A 20,519-nucleotide genomic window follows, 5' to 3' on the forward strand; every position below is an offset into this window, starting at 1 on the left:
CTCGATTTGCAGCTTTGGTGAAAAGGCTAGTGATTGTGCCTGTATTTGCAATAGTATTGCTCCGAGTCTGGTGCAAAGAGGTGGCTACGTGTCGCTTCAAAGCCGTCTTTGAGCACGACAAAAATTTATCACAAAACTTGCAGAAAGGCTGGGGAGTGTTATCTCTTCCAATTCTTTTGCACAGCCATACGTTGAATTGTTTGTCAGTCAACCAGCTGTCAACAAAAGCTTGAACTTGTTTTGGTCGTTTACGTTTGGTCGTTGAATGCAGGGCATCGCTGCTATTTCCTACTTCTTCCAAAGATGAATCGGAATCATCCATATTCATGACATGATTAAATCGTTTGTACTTACAGTGTCAGAGTGTCAGTGAAGTGGGCAGCGAAAGTGAGTGGACTTTGACCGACCCCCCAACACACTGAACTATATTGAACTATATGCAGTTTGCACACGGGAAAACACGGGAATAATCAGTAAGACCAAGTTAGAGTTACGTGTATTGTGCGTATTAGGATTGTGATTCGTGCTTTTGTTCCGAAAGCCGCTCATATTTACAAAAGCCAGTTTATGTTACGTTACTTTTTTACTATTTTACAAGATATTATTAGTATCCTTGCAATATCCCTAAAAAAGATAATTTTTCCTTGCAAATTCCTTGTGTTTTTCAATTCCTTGCATTTTTCCTTACAAAGGGCTAAAATTCCTTTTGCATGGAAAAATCCATGCAAGTGGAAACACTGATGGCAACCACTGAGCTTGGGGAGAAACTGGAGTAAGGCACGGCAGGTCACGTGCACTCTGCTATATAGAAATCTTGGATGGCTCATTTGTATATCATTTTCTCTATTTCTCTATTGTTGAACTATAAATAAAGTTAGTTCAGTAACTTTAGTTTAAGTTTTCACCTGTAGTAACACTGCATCAATAAGAGATGTTCCTTACTGGACCTCTAGGAAGAACAGTTTAGAACTGATAGAGCTATCCAGTATAAAAAGAGTGAGTTTAGTTTAGGTTTCCTCCTGTAGTAACACTGGATCAATAAGAGATGATCCTTACTGGACCTCTAGGAAGAACAGTTTAGAACTGATAGAGCTATCCAGTATAAATAAAGTGAGTTTAGTTTAGGTTTCCTCCTGTAGTAACACTGGATCAATAAGAGATGATCCTTACTGGACCTCTAGGAAGAACAGTTTAGAACTGATAGAGCTATCCAGTATAAATAAAGTTAGTTTAGTTTAGGTTTCCTCCTGTAGTAACACTGGATCAATAAGAGATGATCCTTACTGGACCTCTAGGAAGAACAGTTTAGAACTGATAGATCTATCCAGTATAAATAAAGTGAGTTTAGTTTAGGTTTCCTCCCAGTGGCGTAGCCAGCCTGACGATTTTGTCCCGCTATGTAAATTTCGAGTTATTATAATTATTCGTGCCTTTAGAAATCTATTGTTTTCACGGTCAGTGAACACCAAAATATTAGCATAGCGGGACAAATCGACAGGCTGGCTACGCTACTGTTTCCTCCTGTAGCAACACTGGGTCCAATAAGAGATGATCCTTACTAGACCTCTAGGAAGAACAGTTTAGAACTGATAGAGCTATCCAGTATAAATAAAGTTAGTTTAGTTTAGGTTTCCTCCTGTAGTAACACTGGATCAATAAGAGATGATCCTTACTGGACCTCTAGGAAGAACAGTTTAGAACTGATAGAGCTATCCAGTATAAATAAAGTTAGTTTAGTTTAGGTTTCCTCCTGTAGTAACACTGGATCAACAAGAGATGATCCTTACTGGACCTCTAGGAAGAACACTTTAGAACTGATAGAGCTATCCAGTATTATATAAAGTTAATTTAGTAACTTTAATTTAAGTTTTCACCTGTAGTAACACTGGATCAATAAGAGATTAGGAGAGAAGGATCTAGGACTCTGGATCGCGAGTGATCTAACCTGGTCGAAACATGTTTCAGAACGATGTGCCCGAGCTAACAAAATTCTCGGACTTGTAGAGCGATGTTCTGGAAAAAAAGCAACGTGAGGATCGCCGGAATCTGTATCTGTCCTTGGTCCGCTCAGTTTTTGGCTACTCAAGCCAGTTTTGGTCGCCTCAAACCGTTGTCCTCATCCAACGTGTGGAGTGGGTCCAAAAGAGGGCGACGAAGTACATTTTAAATCTTCCGTACATGTGCAGGGAGAACTATCAGGGACGACCAGCCAGTTTGGACCTCTTACCACTATCTCACTGGCATGAATACTTGGAGTCATATGAAGTATTGAAGTCATATCTCAAACCAAACGACCAGATCTCGCAGACTTCCTGCGGCAACCAAATCTCCTTTCGGCCAGCCAAATGGAAAACCACTACCTCTAACGCTCCTTCTTTATTCGTGTAACTAGAACCTGGAATTCCTTACCAACCACAATAAAATCTCCTGGTAATAATATTAAGCAATTCAAATCCGCTTTACTAAATTATTACCTGAGATCCCTGATTGAATGCTTCAATGAAGAAGATCCGAGGACATGGCAGACTATTTGTCTGAAGTGCAACACTATAGCCGTCTCTTACATTCTAAATTAACTTGTTGTTTTTTGACTCCTGTCATATTGTATATGTTAATTGTGTGTATTTTTGTTCAAAGGGCCCACAGTAATTGGTTTTCACTGTTGTGGTGTCCCTGCAATTCTTGTCCTTGTTTTGTTCAGACGCCTGTTCGACGTCCTGTCATTTCTATTGGCAAAGTTAAATAAATAAAGGGATAAATAATAAAATACTGGACCTATAAGAAGAACAGTTTAGAACTGATAGTGCTATCCAGTATAAATAAGGATAGTTTAGCTTAGGCTCCATCCATACGTACCCGGTTGTTTTTAAAAACGGAGGGTTTTTTATCCGTTTTGTCCTTGCGTCCAAACGTAACCGGCGTTTTCGGCAACAAAAGACGGAGGTCAGTTTCAAAAACGCTCTCCAGAGTGGAGATTTTCAAAAACGCCGGTTAGTTGTTTACGTGTGGACGGACGAAAACGGAGGATTTCGAATTCGATGACGTTTATAATCGGATCCAGTCTATAACAGGCCATTAACCGCGCGTTTTTTGTACCTCTTCAAGATGGTGAACTAAAATTGCTTGGCTGTTTTACTTTGGCCAATTTCATAATTTCAAGTCTAATAACATGTATTCAGCTTCATGCTACTCTGCTAAACCTCCACGGACAGTGTTTAAAAAAGCGAAAGAATATGATGAAATTGCTTCCCGTCTCGATCAGCAGCAAGATCACGACGATTTTGGTCATTTATTCATTTTAGTTCAAGAAAGAGCGCGCATAAAGTGAACCTAAAGCAAATAAGCGGAATTGTTTTTAAATTCCGCTAAATTAACATAGTTGTTATCTAGGCGCGCATAAATTATTGGAATTCGAGCCCTGCGATCGTTTGGAAGCGCTTATATTACTTGGACATGCGCATGTTCTACGCCTGGCGCTATCAAATTTCCTTCGTAATTTACTTCAAATTTAGTCAACCATGGGCAAAAAAGATTCCAATACGCTTCGTATGGACACGAATTTCTTAAAAACGGAGAAAAAAATATCCGTTTTTAAAAATATCCGGATACGTGTGGACAGGTTCTCAGTGTGTGTTCTACGTGTCGGTCATCGTGAACTGTTATCGTTTGTCACAGGGGCGCTGGAACCACGGGGGCAGCGGAGGAAGCTCCTCCCCCTGCTCTATGCTTACGGGGGCGAGCAGCGCAGGCCTGTGCCCTTTGCTACCATATAAAAGTATCATAAATTCAACATTATTTTTAATCATGATGCCTACTTTTCGCATAAAAACTAACCGGTAATATTATTGAAAATGCGTTCTCTCGTGGATTTGCAAGTTTTAATGTACTTGTAAATTTGAGTTTTCTCTTCGTGTAGTTGCTGAGGTAAAATGAACGTGCCCTTTTCTAAAACTCTGCTCCCGCGCCCTAAACTGCTTCCGGCGCCCTGTTCGTCCCATGCATGCTTGATTTCTTGCAATTGTTTCTGTGAGATTTCAGCAGCGTGTACAATGACAATGCATTTTTGTTTAGTCAGATCTGGCTCTCGAAGTAGCCTACTTCGCACTAATTTGTCGTCTCGAATTCCTACTACTAATTTGTTGCGAATTAGGTCATCTTGAAGGCTACCATAAGCACATTTCTTAGCTTCTCATTTTTTTGAAAACTGATCGGCGTTCATATTAATCCCACCGCTGCCACAATGTAGTTTGACTTGTAGTTTATTAAGTAAAGGATAATGACCTCCAAATACATGAGAACTAATATAGTGTCCCGAAAAAATCCCCCCCCCCCCATAGCATAGTTATTAGGTTGAGGCATTCAAATAAAACGTCTTGCTTTCAATTGGGTTTATCATAATATTAAGGCAATCAGATTCTAGATTGCGAGGCATTTTTTTGGGACACCCTGTATATGCATATACCTATCGTAAGATCATTAATCATATCAAATGTCAAAAATATGTTCAATAAACTTGAATATTTCAACTAATACAAAAGATTTGTTCAGCTAAACGGCTTTTGAGCAACCGACCCCCGAAGTGAAAATATGCTATTCTTACTAACAATTTGTTTCAGCCTCGTATTTGCTAATTTTATGTCCGTTTCGTATTGAAGATGTTACGCAAGGCTTTATTGTGTTTAGATATATATAGGCATATAAAAAGACATATAAAGACATTGTCATTCAATAGAAACCTGATCTCTCATAATGTGTAAAAATTTCACCTACAATATCCTGTTGAAGTTGGATTACGTTTTTTTTTATACACCCTGTGTATAGGTAAAAATCTATTCAATTTATTCATAACAATTCTTATCTCATTTGACATAAAATTCAGAACATGGCGTGCGCCTGGTTCGCGTATTAATATTGCTATGACTAATTGTCGACACAGATCGGACGCGATTTGGCAACGCAACGCTAATTTTCAGTTTTCACAAGCACATAAATTATTTCTCGAGGCAAAAGTTGGAATCTATGGACGCCAGAGTAGTCAAAATGTATTCTCGTTAAGTAATCTACAAGTATATAATAATAGTTTAAATTTTATTAGCTTTTGGAAAATGAAAAACTTTTAAAAATCGCAGGGTTGCCAAATGAAAATCGCGTCCGGTATGTTTGGACCTTAAAACGAGATAAATGTGATATTTTACTTTGAAATTTGGTTATTACAGCGCAGATTAGGCTTTCTATAGCAAACTCCTAAAATATTCATTTCGGCCGTTAATCAGGTCCATTATTATCTGATATTCATAAGCATTATAGTTCAACTGGACATTACGTTATAAATCCCATATCTCTCACATGCAGGCTCAATCCAAATATATTTAGCACTGTTAAATCATCAGCTACAAATTTGTTGTAGCAGACGCTTTCAATTTTCCCGCAAATCATTTTAATCGAAACTTTGAAACAGTCAGAGCTCTTGTGTTGAATATTAAGGGGTGTTTGTAAAAAAATTTTTAGTAGCTTTTAATAAGATGGTTAGATGCCGTTTAGTGAAATAGTTATATAAACTGACATTTTAGACAGGGGAATTAGGCGTCACCTAAATTGCATGTATCTATCAGGCAACAAATCTAGAGTTAAAACCTTTTCAGAACTCGTGTCTAGCAGTGTTCCTTTGGCAACAGGGATTGATTACCAACTGTAATTGGCGGTAAAAAAGACCAAAAACAAGGAAAGACTTTGATGGATGCTTGATCGATGATTAGAATTTCATGCCATAAACAAAACAGTTTGACATGCATACGATCTTCGATCAAATTATCAATCTTTTGAAATTCCCGAACTAAGGCCAGTTTCAGACATCGAACGTTTCATGTGCTAAATCGAATGCAAATGAACTTCAACAAAGCCTTTAGTTCATTTGCATTAGGTTCGGTGCATGAAAAGTTCGACGTCTGCCGAAAACTGGCCTAATGCATTATAGTCAATTTATATTGATTATTGTAGTATAGCCTCAGTTTATATTACCAATTAAAACCCCGTTGTGGGTTTTTATTACAATTGTATTCGTTGACTACATATGGAATATAAGCTTATTGATTAAAGAAAATGAGGCGCCGCTTCCATGCAGAAGAGGAATAATTGTTGTTATTATACGACAGGTGAAAACTGCTCGTAAGTTTCTTTCTAAACTTGTTGTTAATATCTTTAATTTATCATTTTTGTTTTGCCCGTTTAGTTAGTAGCCCAAAAGTTCTCCATTAGTGAAACGTGAGGATAGCTAGGGTGCCATTCAGGGGGCCCACCGTTATACAATAGCCCACTCTGAGTAATATCAAGCATGCAACCAGATTAATGGACTTATATTAATTTTCTGTTTTGCAATTTAAATACTCCACTTGTACACAGGACACTTCGCAAGGCCAGAATGCGTATCATCTGCATAGGGCTAAAATAACAAATACTATAAACCTGTGTTACCTGAGTTTGATAATATTTATAAAATCTAAAAGCACGTCTTTTCCTCTCATCGCAAAATCCAGCAACGCGCAAGCTCGCTGCGAGTGTTTGCATCTAATTGAAATAAACTGTCAAGCATTGTGATTGGACGAAATTACACACAGCGAGCTTGCGAGTTGGTTTTTGCAATGAGTGGGTGAGATGATGTACGTGATCCCTTTTCGTTTTTGCAAAAAGCCCGTTTTTACTGCGTGAATTTGTAAATGATTTTTATATAATATATTAGAGTGAACATTCGTAAAAAGTAATAAGCGATCGCACTTTCTAGCGAGAAATTACTTTGCTTACCTATCACATCATTGCCTTCACCAAATTTAAGTTTCTCCCTTCTCTTCGCGCGAATAAATTTGCCTAGTGGAGAACGGCCTTCAACTCACATAAGATAAACTTTTATTCTCATTATTTAAATTAAAATTGCACTAAAAAATTGTCGTTGAAGGCAACAAGATTTCAGTTATTTCAAAGTAAATGGAATTAATGAGATGCATAATTCATGTAACAGTCAATTTCATCACAGTAACGATGGCTTTGTTGACAAATTTTCAATGTTTTAGTGCATTTTTATCCCAAATAAATTATTCGCCATTGGGCTGTCTATGGACAGATCATTCAAGATTAGTTGTGAAAACAGCTCAAAACGCGGATAAAGGAATGGATATCAAGGAGGTTCATGAAAAACGTTTAACCAGAAAATCGTTGCAGACTTTGGCGTATATAGTTAACACGGCTAAGGTGACGGTATATAGTTAACACACTAAAGTGATAAATAAAGTGATGATGATGATGACACAACAATTCATTAGCAGTTTGGCGTTTAAAGTAACTGCCAATCTCATACGGTCTCTATTAATGCCAAGCGCTGCATGTGCTCAACTCATGTAAAGCAAAATTGTTTTCACGTGATGTATATTGTAATATTTATTCGAGAAAAACCTAACAAAAATGACATTTATTAACGTTAGTATACCGATTTCAATTATACAAAGACAAAAGTAAAAATGTTGAAAACACAAAACATTAAGTCAACCGAGTTTCTTAAAATAACTCAGTTCACAAATTTACACTACAAATTGCATCAGGTAATTAAGCTTATTAAATTCAAATTTAATTCGGTTTCAATTTGTTCGGTCGAATTATCATGTTAACGAATGCCTGCACTGATGAGGCGGTTTGGCAGCGGTTTGTGACCATTCTGGTTGAAAGCAACACCTTTGTAAGCTTTGTTTGAGACAGCCGATGTGCGGAAGTAGGCAGAGGTTGTGTCACCACACCAGTGATTGCACTTTTTGTAACAGTTTTTGGTGAACCCGGAGACGTGCAGTCCCTTGTAGAACGTTGTGTCACATATCAACAATTGGAATTTGTACTGCGTTGTGGCTACACCTTGCGCCGTCCACAAGCCATAAGCATTTGCCTGCTTATCGTAATTTCCAGTGAATGTCACAGGTGGACCACTCTTTTTAAAGGCTGCTTTTTGCTTGGATTTCTCATCAACAAATATCGCTTCAGTGAACTGAAAATAGAAAGAAATTACTTTTACATTAACTATTTTATTAATTATTATTTAAATTCAAATATATTAATTACTTATGAAATTTTCATATCTGTTATACTTCCGCAGACCGCAGAACAGTATCACGTGCGCAAGTGTGCGCGAGGATGAATTTTGAAAACAAAGTTTTTGTGTAAAGAATATTACGTTTGGCAGTAAAATGCAGAGGAATTGACGAATTGTATGCAGAAGCGTAAACATTATCCGAAAAGAAGTTGGTAATCATGCGATGGCGAGTACAATTCGTGATTAATACGACCGGTGATTAATGGAACAACTTTACTCCTCTCGACCAATCAGCAACCAGAATTTTTAGTACGCTAATAATGAATTTTTACCGCAAAATGAGGAGGTATTTGAGCTTCGAAAAAGTGCCATTGGAGCAATAATTTACAAATACTTCTCATTTGACCACATTTTATTTCAAAGGTATGTCATAGGACAATTTCGACATGATACAATTCGACCGTTTTATTGGAGTAAAGTCAATTTACCGGTATGTTATTACAATCTGCACGATAGCCAAGGGCAGGTGTGGTGACAAGTTCAGTTTTGATATTAACATGACTGTCCGTCGTGTAACACATTGTCCATCCTCCACCAAACGAGGTCATATCACAGTATACTTGAAATGGTTTACCAGCGCCATCTCCGTCTGGATCAATCAAATATTCTCCATCTCCGACACTCAACCCTCTCTTTTTTATATCAAGACAACTCGTACCTTGAAAAATTGGTAAAAATTATTTTCTATAGTCTTAATTTTCTATGATCTATAGCCTTTATGGCATGACAGAATTATATATTAATTAGTGAATAGCGAGAAAAAATCGCCATGCTGCGATAGGTCTATATGCATGGCATACTTAATTTGGAAGTGATACCTGATTGAGGAGAGCAATTTCGTTTCTTAGAACGCCAGTACTTGCCATCGCAAAACTGCAGAGCAACTCGGTACGTTCCTTCTTGATTTTCTGAACATTTCTGGACTAAGGAAGATTGAAGAGTCTGCAAATACAAGAGAGACAGAGATATAGACACAGATATATATTAATGTAAGAATTGGAACTGCAAAATCTCTGTGAATACAAAATGGGGACACAAATAATTATATCAAACTTTCATATAATAATTATTCATTTTGAGCCTGATTTCTGTTCAGCAGCGCCTTCCTCTTGTAAGAAGCTTTCAATGAAAGATTATAGTTCTGATTTTAGTCCAATAAGTATCCAAATATTACTATATAGAAGTCACCGAAACAACAATATAGCAACATGTATCAGTTTTGCTAGTCATATAATTATAAACAATTTATACAATTGGTATATAGTTACTTCATAGTTATTTAGTTTATTTATACAACACAATTCCAAATTTTCTGCCATGTTTCATCTTTATCTCCAGTTTCTACGGATATTTCCAATTTTGACCATAATATAAGACTATAATATTCACTACATTCTTTTCGAGCAACACTGGTGATTTAACAATTATACTCCTTCCTGCCAATTGAAGCGCATTTAACATGACTTTCATTGTATCACGTTGTATTGACATTATATTCTGTCTCATTTAATTCATACTTTTCAAATGTCATATAATGTGGACTATAAAGGATAATCGTATCAGCAATGCATGGTATTCAGATGGTGGATCCAGCAATAGTGCACTAATTTGCATGAAACAAGAAAACTGCTAAAAATAACAACTTTGTTTTGTAATGCAAATTAGTGCACTAGCGCTGGATCCACCCCTGATGGTATTGGTATGGATTACCTCGTTTGGTGCTATAAATCTTACTAATAACATTCTAAAAATGTTACTAATAACATTCATGTTACTAATAACATTCACTTGTTATATATTGTTGGCACTAATTATATGTAAAAGGTCGTCACATGAATGTGTACGTTAATGTGTAAGTAAAGCCAGTTTTCCACTAGCGATATTTTTCACGCGAAGCGAATTTATTTGCGCTTTGTATTTGAACAATAGACCTAATCAGCTTCCATGCAAATTAGCCCATTTCAGATGTTGTGACCATGGAACAGCCAATAAAACTTAACCATTTCAGACCATGTGAGCTCTTTGCTTAAAGTCCCTAACCTGCTTGCCCCAAGCAATACAAGTACGCTTAGCGTACCTATTTTTATTCAGTGATATTCCACTCGTCTTGGTGAATAATTGTTAAATAATAATTATTTTGGCTAGTATAAAGAACGGTAAAAAGTTCATTGCCATGCATGAGAAACTTATATCCAGCTTTCGCGAATAGAAATATGAGAAACGAATTTCATCACGGGACAGATGGGTTCTCTTTATCGAAATTTGAATATAAAGGTCACACTTGAGCGGTGATTAACAGACCCGCGGTTTACTTACTTTAGATCTACCCTCAGCCCCATTTAAAGAAACCAGAGTTATACAAGCAAAGACACCAATCTTCAAGCAAATCATCTTTGTATAATATACAATATTGCCAACTCAAGGAGACTCTTCAGTTACCTAAAGCTGAAGTGGAAAAGTTTAAGTGTATGTTAATCTGCCCCATTATTTATAATCAGGGCCATAAATAGATGCTGCAATTGACCTTTCGCACAATAGACCAACTTTTGATTTAGGCAACGAAAAGAGAATTTCCCAAACCTGCATGCTAAACTTAGGGGCTGTTTACATGAGCCCTATATAGGGAGGGGTCCTACCAAGCGAGATGGTGCGTGCTACTATGAATCCATAGGGCTGAACTTTACAATACATTTCTGTTTCAACCAATAGCATAGCTTCGTTCTTTAGAAAGCATTATCCAATTGGGCGAAAGCTATCGAGCACTGCGACATGTCCCTCAGCAATTACACCATTTGACGGTTCCTTCGTTAATTTTCCAAAGCAATAACAGAGTACATTGTTGAAAAAACATTAGGAAAAGTTAAGATACTTTAAATGAAATTGTGAAAATAACAGTTTTGTGTTTTTTGCCAGCCATTTTTTTGGCGCCTATACGGGTTGCCCAGACTCGGCCCTAAACCTGGTGCTAGAATTTTACATGTAAACATGGAAGGGAAAACAGCGCTACAGGTTAATTGGGGTTATGTTATGATGTAAAGCCTTAAATAGTTGGGTACGTCTTCGCAAAACGACATACCAAGCCCGTTTCAGCCGTCGAACTTTTCATGTGGCGAATCAAGTGCAAAATGTAAACTGTTTCTGCTTCGGTGTATTCAGTATTGTTTAAATTACGAATAAATTTGAAAGTTGTTTTTATCCAGCGCTTGTGTATGTTAAAAAAGTTATTTTGCTCAATCTCATCGTATAGTGACTAATATAGCTAACTCGGCGCTGGACGCCTCGTCGATTATCAGCAAAATAACTGTTAAACATATAAATCTCAATTAATATACAAATATAAAATCCCTTGCAAATATCACTCTTACTGAAGGAGGTTTGAACCAAATGATGTTGCGTAGCCTGTTCCTGCCAGAGTCCAGCGGATTTGTAGCGGTAAACATGCACCACATGCAGCACCCCAGCGCGTTCACGTTTTCCTTTGTCGTCAATCTCTATATAGTAGCTGAATGCAACCAGTATATATAACATTTGTTTTCCAAACTTAAAGCGCCGTGGTACGATTCTGGCCTAGCGAGCTCGCGTGTTAATTTCGCGTTTAATTATTGCGGTGAGCTTTCTTAAAACGCCAAGACGAATGATACGCGCTGAATCTTCGTCGCTAGTGCATTAGCTTTGCTTTAATATTTATTGGTGATGTATTTTTTAGAATTTATACCTGCTTTTATCACGTTAGGAATAGAATAATTGTGATCCACCAAAGAGACGGTTTACATCAGCCCGGTTACCCGAGATTCAGCAAAGTGTGAGAAGACTCTGAGGTGTTGACTCAACAAACAAGCACATGCTATTGACAGCCAAATCATTAGTGCATGCTACCTATATATCAAGAAAACAAAGAAAACAAAAGTCCAAGGCAAAAAAAGGGAAGAAAACACAAGTTGAAAACAAACAAAACAAAGAGAACAAAAGTCCAATACAAGTAAAACAAAGAAAACAAAGAACTAGTGTGATGTTTCTTGGTCTCGCATATATGCAGCTATCTACCAGCCCTATGTCTGGTGATTACACGACTGCCAAGATCATGTTCTATGCTCATTTCAATACTTAAAGTCATATCCAGCTTCGTTCTCGGTTAAAACACCTAAATCACCAGTAACCTCCCTGCATTAAAATTCAGTAGATCGTGTTTGACCGTTCAGGTAATGTAAAAGATATTAAGTGTCTATATTTTAGTCATTTCATTTTTTAAAGTAGAATTATTTCTAATATAACATTTATAGTACGCGGCTACGCGCGTCAATGTACGCGTAATTTCCTAATTGATCAATCTGTTTATTTTTCATACAAAAATGGATCAAACTTTGAGCTTCTGAGTAAAATACTTTCGTGCTGTATGAAAAGAAAATAGAAAAAACTATTTCCTTCAAACTTATGGTGAAAATTGCGTATACTTAGTTCAGCTTATAAAACAATTAATCATGATTTCGAACTGTGTCTATCACATCTGACGTAAATGGGAGGAGCTAAACTGACACCTTGCGAAATTTCTTTATGATCCACGGGGTGTCCGAATATGAGATAAAGGTTTCATTTCGGTTTCCCGAAACCGAGTAACTCATAATATGCATGGGCATGCTAAAGTAAATATATATGTACAATTTTCTATTAATCCGCTCTGCAGTCTAATGTGTAGTAATTTAATTATTTGTCATTTACAAACCCCTTGAATACAGTTTGATGTATATATTGCTAAATATAAATATATTGAGAACTAAACTCTTTTACGCTTTACGGAACCTCGTAATATCGCTCTTCCTGTTTACTTCAATTTTAATTTCGAACAGCACGTAGTAGAGAAGGAAAGGCGCTAGAGCTAGTTATTCTGCATTCGACGGCTGAAAACTCTTTAAACTGACCCAGGCGTCGTACTTCTGCCTTGTAAATTCCGTCAATATAATAATTTGAATGGTTTTTCATTTTACAACAAGAAAACAAAGAAAACAAAAGTCCAAAACAAAGGAAACAAAGAGCCATTGTGACAGAGTTTGGAGTGGCCTCTAAAGTTCACAAATCTAGCAACCCTGCATTGAACAAAGATTTATTATATTTGGTCATGAAATTGGGAACAAATATCAACCTAGACCGGAAAAATATCGCCCACAAATACTCTTTCAATTGTTTGTTTTTTCGTTGTGCATAATTATACAGGGGTTGGACAAAAAAAAGTAGCCCCCGACGAAATGTTGCACACTTATACCATTTCACTATAAATGAAGGTAGAGCCATGCAATAAATGTTTTGTGTTTGCGCGTATTTCTTTTCTTTCACGAACCTGCAGTTCAAATAAATTGTGATTATAAACTCCACATGAAGAGAATAAAATTCATTTGTACCACTGATATGGATGGTATGAAATTGTTTGTCAAATAAGTGTCTGTTTAATTTTAGTAATATATAATATGGCTAATTTATGAAATTTGCTTCAGGTCCGGAATTGTGCCTTATATGACCCCAAAAGACACAATACAGCCCATCTGAATTGCCGATTTTTATGGTCATGGAAATGTACCAAAAAACACCCCTCTGTAAAAACGTATACGCTTTACTTATACCTTAAATCTACGACATACGTACAATTAATTACCCTTTAAACCATATACACCTATGGGCTATGCATGTTTGAACGCAAATGTTGTGTCCCAGACCGACAGTGTTTCTATATCAAGCATTGTTTTCGGCGACCGGCCATGTTATAAAAAATTACTACCACGAATCCCCGGATCAGACAAAATCTTAAATCCCAATTTTTAGGGAATTATATTGGTATGTTGTACAATTTAATGGTGCATGAAACAGCTTGGTAATGATTAGTACTTAATCAATGAACAGAAACGTCAAGAAAGACATATTGTAATGATGTAGAACGCAAGTGAAATTAAATTGAGAGACCACGATAGAAGAATAAAACTTCTGCGTGAGGAGGAGGAGCTCCCATACCAATTGGTGTCTGACAGACTGGCAGGCGCCAGAGATTTGTGTAATGGCATGCATGCCCACAATATTCTTGAACAGTCTATTACACATGCGGTCAATCGTGCGTTTGAATAGATGGGAGAATACACAATATAATTTCTTGTATTTTCATATCTAAGCACACTTGTCTATAATATATAACATTTGTTTCCCAAACCTAAAGCGCCGGGGTACGATGCAGGTCTAGCGGGCTCGCGTGTTAATTTTGCGTTTAATTATTGTGGTGAGCTTTGAAATTCTTAAAACGCCAAGACGAATGATTCGTGCTGAATCTTCGTCACTAGTGCATTGGCTTTGCTTTAAATTTTATTGGTGATGTATATTTTTTAGAACTGATACCTGCTTTTTCACGTAAGGAATAGTAATTGTGATCCACCGAGATTTAACGAAGTGTGAGTGGATTCTGAGGTGTTGACTCAACAAACAAGCACATGCTATTGACGGGAAAATCATTAGTGCTATAATTATATCAAGAAAACAAAGAAAAAAAGTCCAAGACAAAGAAAGCAGAAAAAAAACGTATATATATATATATATATATATATATATATAATATATATATATATATATATATATATATATACACCCGTTTGCAAAAACGTTGGCCGCAGATAGATATATAGATAGATACTCGAAATCTAATTAGAATTGCATATGTTGTGTAATATGATTGAAATCCCATGCAAATGTAATCATATGCAATTCTAATTAGACTTCGAGTATCTATCTATCTATCTATCTGCGGCCAACGTTTTTGCAAATGGGTGTATATATATATATATATATATATATATATATATATATATATATATATATATATATATATATATATATATATATATATGCACATGCATATATAAATGCATTGATACCACGAGATAAATGCATGTATATCACGAGGTATTTGCATGGATATCACGAGATAAATGCATAGATACCACGAGGTGAATGCATGGATATCACGAGGTTCATGAAAAACGTTTAACCTGAAAATCATTGCAGACTTTAGTGTATATAGTTAAAACACAATAGTTCGTTAGCAGTTTGGCGTTTAAAGTAACCGCCAATCTAATAAGGTCTCTAGTTAATCCCAAGCGCTATGCACAACTCTTGTGAAACAAAATTGTTTTCACGTGATGTTTTTCGAGAAAAACGGTCAGTTACTATACCGAATTTAATACAAAGACAAAAGTACAAAAAATGTTCAAAACACAAAACAAGTCAACTGTCGAGGTTCTTCAAATAACTCAGTTCACAAGTTTACACTACAAATTACATCACGTAATTAACTTATTAAATTCAAATTTAATTCGGTTTCAAATAGTCCGTCGATCGCAAATTATCATGTTAACGAATTCCTGCGCTGATGAGGCGGTTTGGCAACGGTTTGTGACCATTCTCGTTGAATGCAACACCGTTGCAACCTTGGCTTGAGAAACAACTGGTGCGGAAGTAGACAGGAGTTTTGTCACCACACCAGTAATAGCACCGTTTGTAGCAGTTTTTGGTGAACCCGGAGACGTGCAGTCCCTTGTAGAACGCTGAGTCACATATCAACATTTGGTATTTGTACTGCGTTGTGGCCACACCTTGCGCCGTCCACAAGCCATAAGCATTTGCCAGCTTATTGTAATTTCCATTGAATGTCACAGGTGAACCACTTTTTTTAAAAGCTGCTTTTTGTTTGGATTTTTCATCAACAAATATCACTTCAGTGAACTGAAAACAGAAAGAAATTGCTTTACATTAACTATATTTGAATTAATAAAATTAATTACCATTTAAATTTATATAATTTTATTACCTATAAATTTTATATGAAATTTTCATATCTGTTACACTCCCACAGACTGCAGAACAGTATCACGTGCGCAAGTGTGCGCGAGGATGAATTTTAAAAACAAAATTTCTGCGTAAAGAATATTACGTTTGGCAATAAAATGCAGAGGAATTGACGAATTGTATGCAGAAGCGTAAACATTATCGAAACAGAAGTTGTGCTACTAGTATAGCTATTGGTAACCATGCGATGGCGAGTACAATTCGTGATTGTACGAGTGATGTTCGAATAATGAAAAAACTCTAATCCTTTCGACCAATAAGCAACCAGAATTATTAGCCCGCTAATAATGATTTTTTTACCGCCAAATAGGAGGTATTTGAACTTCGAAAAATTGCTATTGGAGCAATAATGTATAAATACTCCTCATTTGTCGACATTTTACTTCAAAGGTATGTCCTAGGACAATTTCAACATGCATGATACAATTCGACCGATTTACTCGAGAAAAGTCAATTTACCGGTATGTTATTACAATCTGCACGATAGCCAAGAGCAGGTGTGGTGACAAGTTCAGTTTTGATATTAACATGACTGTCTGTCGTGTAACACATTGTCCATCCTCCACCAAACGAGGTCATATCACAGTATACTTGAAATGGTTTACCAGCGCCATCTCCGTCCGGGTCAATCAAATATTCTCCGTCTCCGCGACTCAAACCTCTCTTTTTTATATCAAGACAGCTCGTGCCTTGAAAAACAATTGGTGGAAATTATTTTTAGAGTCTTAATTTTTCATAATCTATAGCCTTAATTGCATGTCAGAAATTATTAAAATAGCGAGTAGCGGGAAAAATTGGGAGGCTGCGTTAGGCCTATATGACATATGCAAGAAATACCTGTTTCAGCTGTGTAATTTGGTTTCTTAAAAATCCAGTACTTGCCATCGCAAAACTGCAGAGCAACTCGGTATGTTCTTTCTTGATTTGCTGAACATTTCTCGACTAAGGATTGAAGTATCTGCAAATACAATAGAGACACGGACATAGACACAGATGTATATCAATGTAAGAATTGAATGATCTGCAAAAATCTCTGTGAATACAAAATCGAGAGACAAATATAGTTATATTAAACTTTCATATAATATTCATTTTGAGCCTGATTTCAACAGAGCTGCGCTTTCAATTTTGTATACGGAAATTTTTTTGGAAATCATCTCTCGTTTTCGGTGTCTACAAAATTTGTTACATCTCTTTTAGTTAAAAACGATGCCATGCATACTTGGAAAAGTTCTTTGCTTTTGTACGATCCATTGTTTTACATGCGGTTATATGTAGCTTATAAACGAGACCATATTATATGAATTTCTTTCACCCGAAGTAAGACTCTATTCTAACGTCTGCCCTGTTAACTTATCATTACTTCGAAAAATAATTTACTTTGCCGTCATTTCATTTGCATGAGCTGCAATAAAAATTTCATGCATGCACCTGCTGGCCTGTTGTGCAAAACTAGATTTTGAGTAGTTAAATCGTAGTTAATCCAAAATACATGACTTCTGACTGGCCAATTCTCCCAATAACTATTGTAAAAAGTCATAAATATACCTTTCTATATGCAACCGCTCTTGCACTTGATATTTTTGTTCTAAATACTGCAGTACAAGTTGCTGGCAACTACAGCTGTACACGCACATAGACTCAAATAATTACATATGAATCACTGATTATATTATAATAATTATTATTTAGCAAATATACAAAATGGTTCATTGAAAGTTCATATGGCCATGCATCAGATACATATAATTATGCAACCTTCGTTGATAGAAATATGAGAAACAAATTTCATCACGGGACCGATGGCTTTGCCATATTGCATGAAATTGAGTATTATGAAAGCCAACAGACTCGCGGCGGTTTACTTACTTCACATCCACCTTCAGCCTCATTTAACAAAACCTGAATCAGTATACAAGCAAAGACACCAATCTTCAAACAATTCATGTTTGTACTGAATAAACAATGTAGCCAATGCAAGTAAGATTCTTCAGTCACCAAAAGCTGAAGTGGAAAAGTTATTTAAGTGCATGTTAATCTGCCTCGCTCAGTATGGCTATGCGCTAGTGGTCCGTAGCTCACAAAGTGAATATATTTGAATGTTAAAATTAGTATTGCCTTTTCAAGACACCCTCAAGAATTGTTCGCTCTGATAAGTTGTGTATTCTTTTCTCTAAAATTCTTACGTTATCTTTCATCATATTATGCCCCGTGTGCTTTCTGCATGATCTTTACTTACAGATTGGATTTTCGGTATAACACCTGGTTTTGTGTTCTGTCCGACGGGATTTTCTTGATCCTTTGCTCTCGCCAACATATTTAAATGCACAGCCCGGGCATTTGAACTTATAAACAATACCTTTTATTTCTTCAGACTTTTGACACTGTTCTATATAGCACTGGCTGACCGGCGTAGAAGAGTCGTTCGATGTAGTATCTCCATATCTAAACCTGTTTGTGTTTACCACATTTGGTTTTTACACCACCTGCATGTCCCACTATGTTGGTGGAATAGGATATGTTTATGATTCAGGCTCTTGCATACGTAAGAGTGCCATAGAGCAATTTCATGCCCATTTGAACTCGATTCATATAAAATTTAATATGTTATGTTATATTATATAATGACTTAAGTACAATAGCTTTGCAAAGAAATCAGTCTGGCATAAGAGGAATATACTAGAAGTACATGCATACAAAAGCAATTTTAATTGTATGAAGCCGTTCATAAAACGATCAGTCCGATTTTGTAAGTTTATATGTTATTTAATCATGCAATAAAATAATAGCTATGTTCGTTCAATCTGAATTGGATTACACCGGCCAACAGAAGTAATGGTTATACTGGCATATTTGAGCTGAAACTAGCTTGATTTCTGGGGAAATTATATTAAAGTAAACATACATTGCAACAACAATTTTCAGACGGAACATCACAAAGAGTCTAGACATCACTGACGACAACCAGTGTGAACAATTTAGCTCAGTATATTCGTAAACACATTACACACTCTTGAACTTCTATAGTTTTAAAGTACGATGTGTTGTCTGAATCTCGAACAACATTTGGGTTCGCCACATTTCTAAATTGATATGAACTATAGTGTTTATGCACGCATGTTCAGAAGCTTTATAACTTGAAAAGACTGGCACACGCGCCGGAGTTAACGCCGAGGCAGCTAGGCGTCTTAACCCGCGGTCTATATGCAAAGGCAAAGATTTAACATCAGGATTCACGAAAGATTCTACAATTACGTTTCTGCACATTTTCATGTTTTGGTTCAAGATTAACGCGATAAATCTGCCCTATGCACGCATGTCTCTTGACGCTATTACACTGACATATCAAATTATGAAACCATGCAACCCAAAGTTTTAGTGAAACAGATCTAAACTTATTTTTTACCTCATCCTACCAGTAAACTTCTAAGGCTTATATAAGTGGGACAATTTGGGGCGGCACAAATATAGTTAAGCCAATATAAAAGTAGTTCCTAGAACTTTGACTTTGCAGAGATATTCTCCAGAAGACTCTAGAAGGAACTGTTTAAAGTTATTTGTACAATGTAAAAACTTACCCTTTTATAACTTCAGATTTTGTCAAATATTCTTTCTATCAATACACGCCAGTACAAAATGAGGAACTCTGTTGATCAGGCCTCTCTATATAATATCTATACTTATACACTTGTGCATGACGCAATTTCCTGTCGTGACCTCTATCAATTCAGTATATTTCCAGGTATTGTTTTCACCCATTTCCTTCAGTTGCTAGCTTAACAGGAATTTTTCTAAATATTATATATCTGTTGTGGTATTTTAACTCAAATAGCTAAGTCCTTTTAAAACAAATACATCAAGAGTAAAAAAAACGAACTTTGAGCAAGAGCATATAGCTTCGCTATTTTAATAATTATGAAGCAACCATTTGATTTTGCGATGAAAATTTTTATCGACTATCGGCTTCAGCTTTAAACCGGGTAATATGTTCAGTTGTAAGTTGTAACTGTAGTTATATGTTTCCCATAAGCAGATATTTTGAATTCCCAATCTTTTATAGCTATTTATGTCCGTTCTGTTAGACTCGTAAACTCTGAAACATGATTATCAATTATCCATACAACTGTATTTTTTTTGCTATATAACATCAATACGTTGTCTCACTTTCAAAGTTTCAGTAGCGAACAATGTATAGTTGGGGACCATGCAAAATTTATGTGTATACGGGGCCGGAGCAAAAGGGGACGGGGCACATACTTTTTTTTAGCTGCACAGAAGCGGGGCACAAAGAATTTTTATGTGTTTCAGGCTGGGCACAGCGGGGCACATACTTTTTTTTAGTTTACCTTACCCGGGTACTTTTATTCAAATAGTAACCCTTAACAGATGTTCACCAAAAATAAAATCTTCTCATATGAGTATGTAGACTACTACAAGTGAAAGGCCAGCACAAGGATTATTCTCTTTAGGAGAAGTTCAGACCCGCAGAGGTCGCAGTGTCAGACCTCCTGCATAC

The 20,519-nt window shown here is 36.3% G+C and overlaps 2 protein-coding genes across 4 annotated transcripts; both read right to left on the reverse strand.

Annotated features, from left to right (window-relative positions):
- Window positions 1–7,415: 7,415 nt before the first annotated feature.
- LOC114538971 lies at window positions 7,416–11,971 on the reverse strand. Of its 2 annotated transcripts, XM_028559820.1 has the most exons (6): window positions 11,844–11,971; window positions 11,494–11,630; window positions 10,445–10,573; window positions 8,947–9,070; window positions 8,557–8,786; window positions 7,416–8,023 (listed from the first exon to the last, which is right to left on the reverse strand). In XM_028559820.1, exons 3-6 carry the CDS (start codon window positions 10,517–10,519, stop codon window positions 7,652–7,654), a joined length of 801 nt encoding a protein of 266 aa, XP_028415621.1. In that variant the 5' UTR covers window positions 10,520–10,573; window positions 11,494–11,630; window positions 11,844–11,971; the 3' UTR covers window positions 7,416–7,651. The 2 variants fall into 2 exon arrangements, with proteins under 2 accessions (XP_028415621.1, XP_028415616.1); XM_028559815.1 differs by lacking the exon at window positions 11,494–11,630.
- Window positions 11,972–15,369: 3,398 nt separating this feature from the next.
- On the reverse strand, window positions 15,370–19,652 carry LOC114541805. 2 transcript variants are annotated; one of them, XM_028561617.1, is made up of 5 exons: window positions 19,582–19,652; window positions 17,873–18,007; window positions 16,841–16,961; window positions 16,463–16,692; window positions 15,370–15,880 (listed from the first exon to the last, which is right to left on the reverse strand). In XM_028561617.1, exons 2-5 carry the CDS (start codon window positions 17,948–17,950, stop codon window positions 15,509–15,511), a joined length of 801 nt encoding a protein of 266 aa, XP_028417418.1. In that variant the 5' UTR covers window positions 17,951–18,007; window positions 19,582–19,652; the 3' UTR covers window positions 15,370–15,508. The 2 variants fall into 2 exon arrangements, with proteins under 2 accessions (XP_028417418.1, XP_028417426.1); XM_028561625.1 differs by lacking the exon at window positions 19,582–19,652 and having other exon boundaries at window positions 17,873–19,386.
- Window positions 19,653–20,519: the final 867 nt, after the last annotated feature.

The sequence above is a fragment of the Dendronephthya gigantea genome, unplaced genomic scaffold (assembly GCF_004324835.1).
Source record: "Dendronephthya gigantea isolate DGI-Jeju-01 unplaced genomic scaffold, DenGig_1.0 000003F, whole genome shotgun sequence".
Taxonomy (NCBI): domain Eukaryota; kingdom Metazoa; phylum Cnidaria; class Anthozoa; order Malacalcyonacea; family Nephtheidae; genus Dendronephthya; species Dendronephthya gigantea.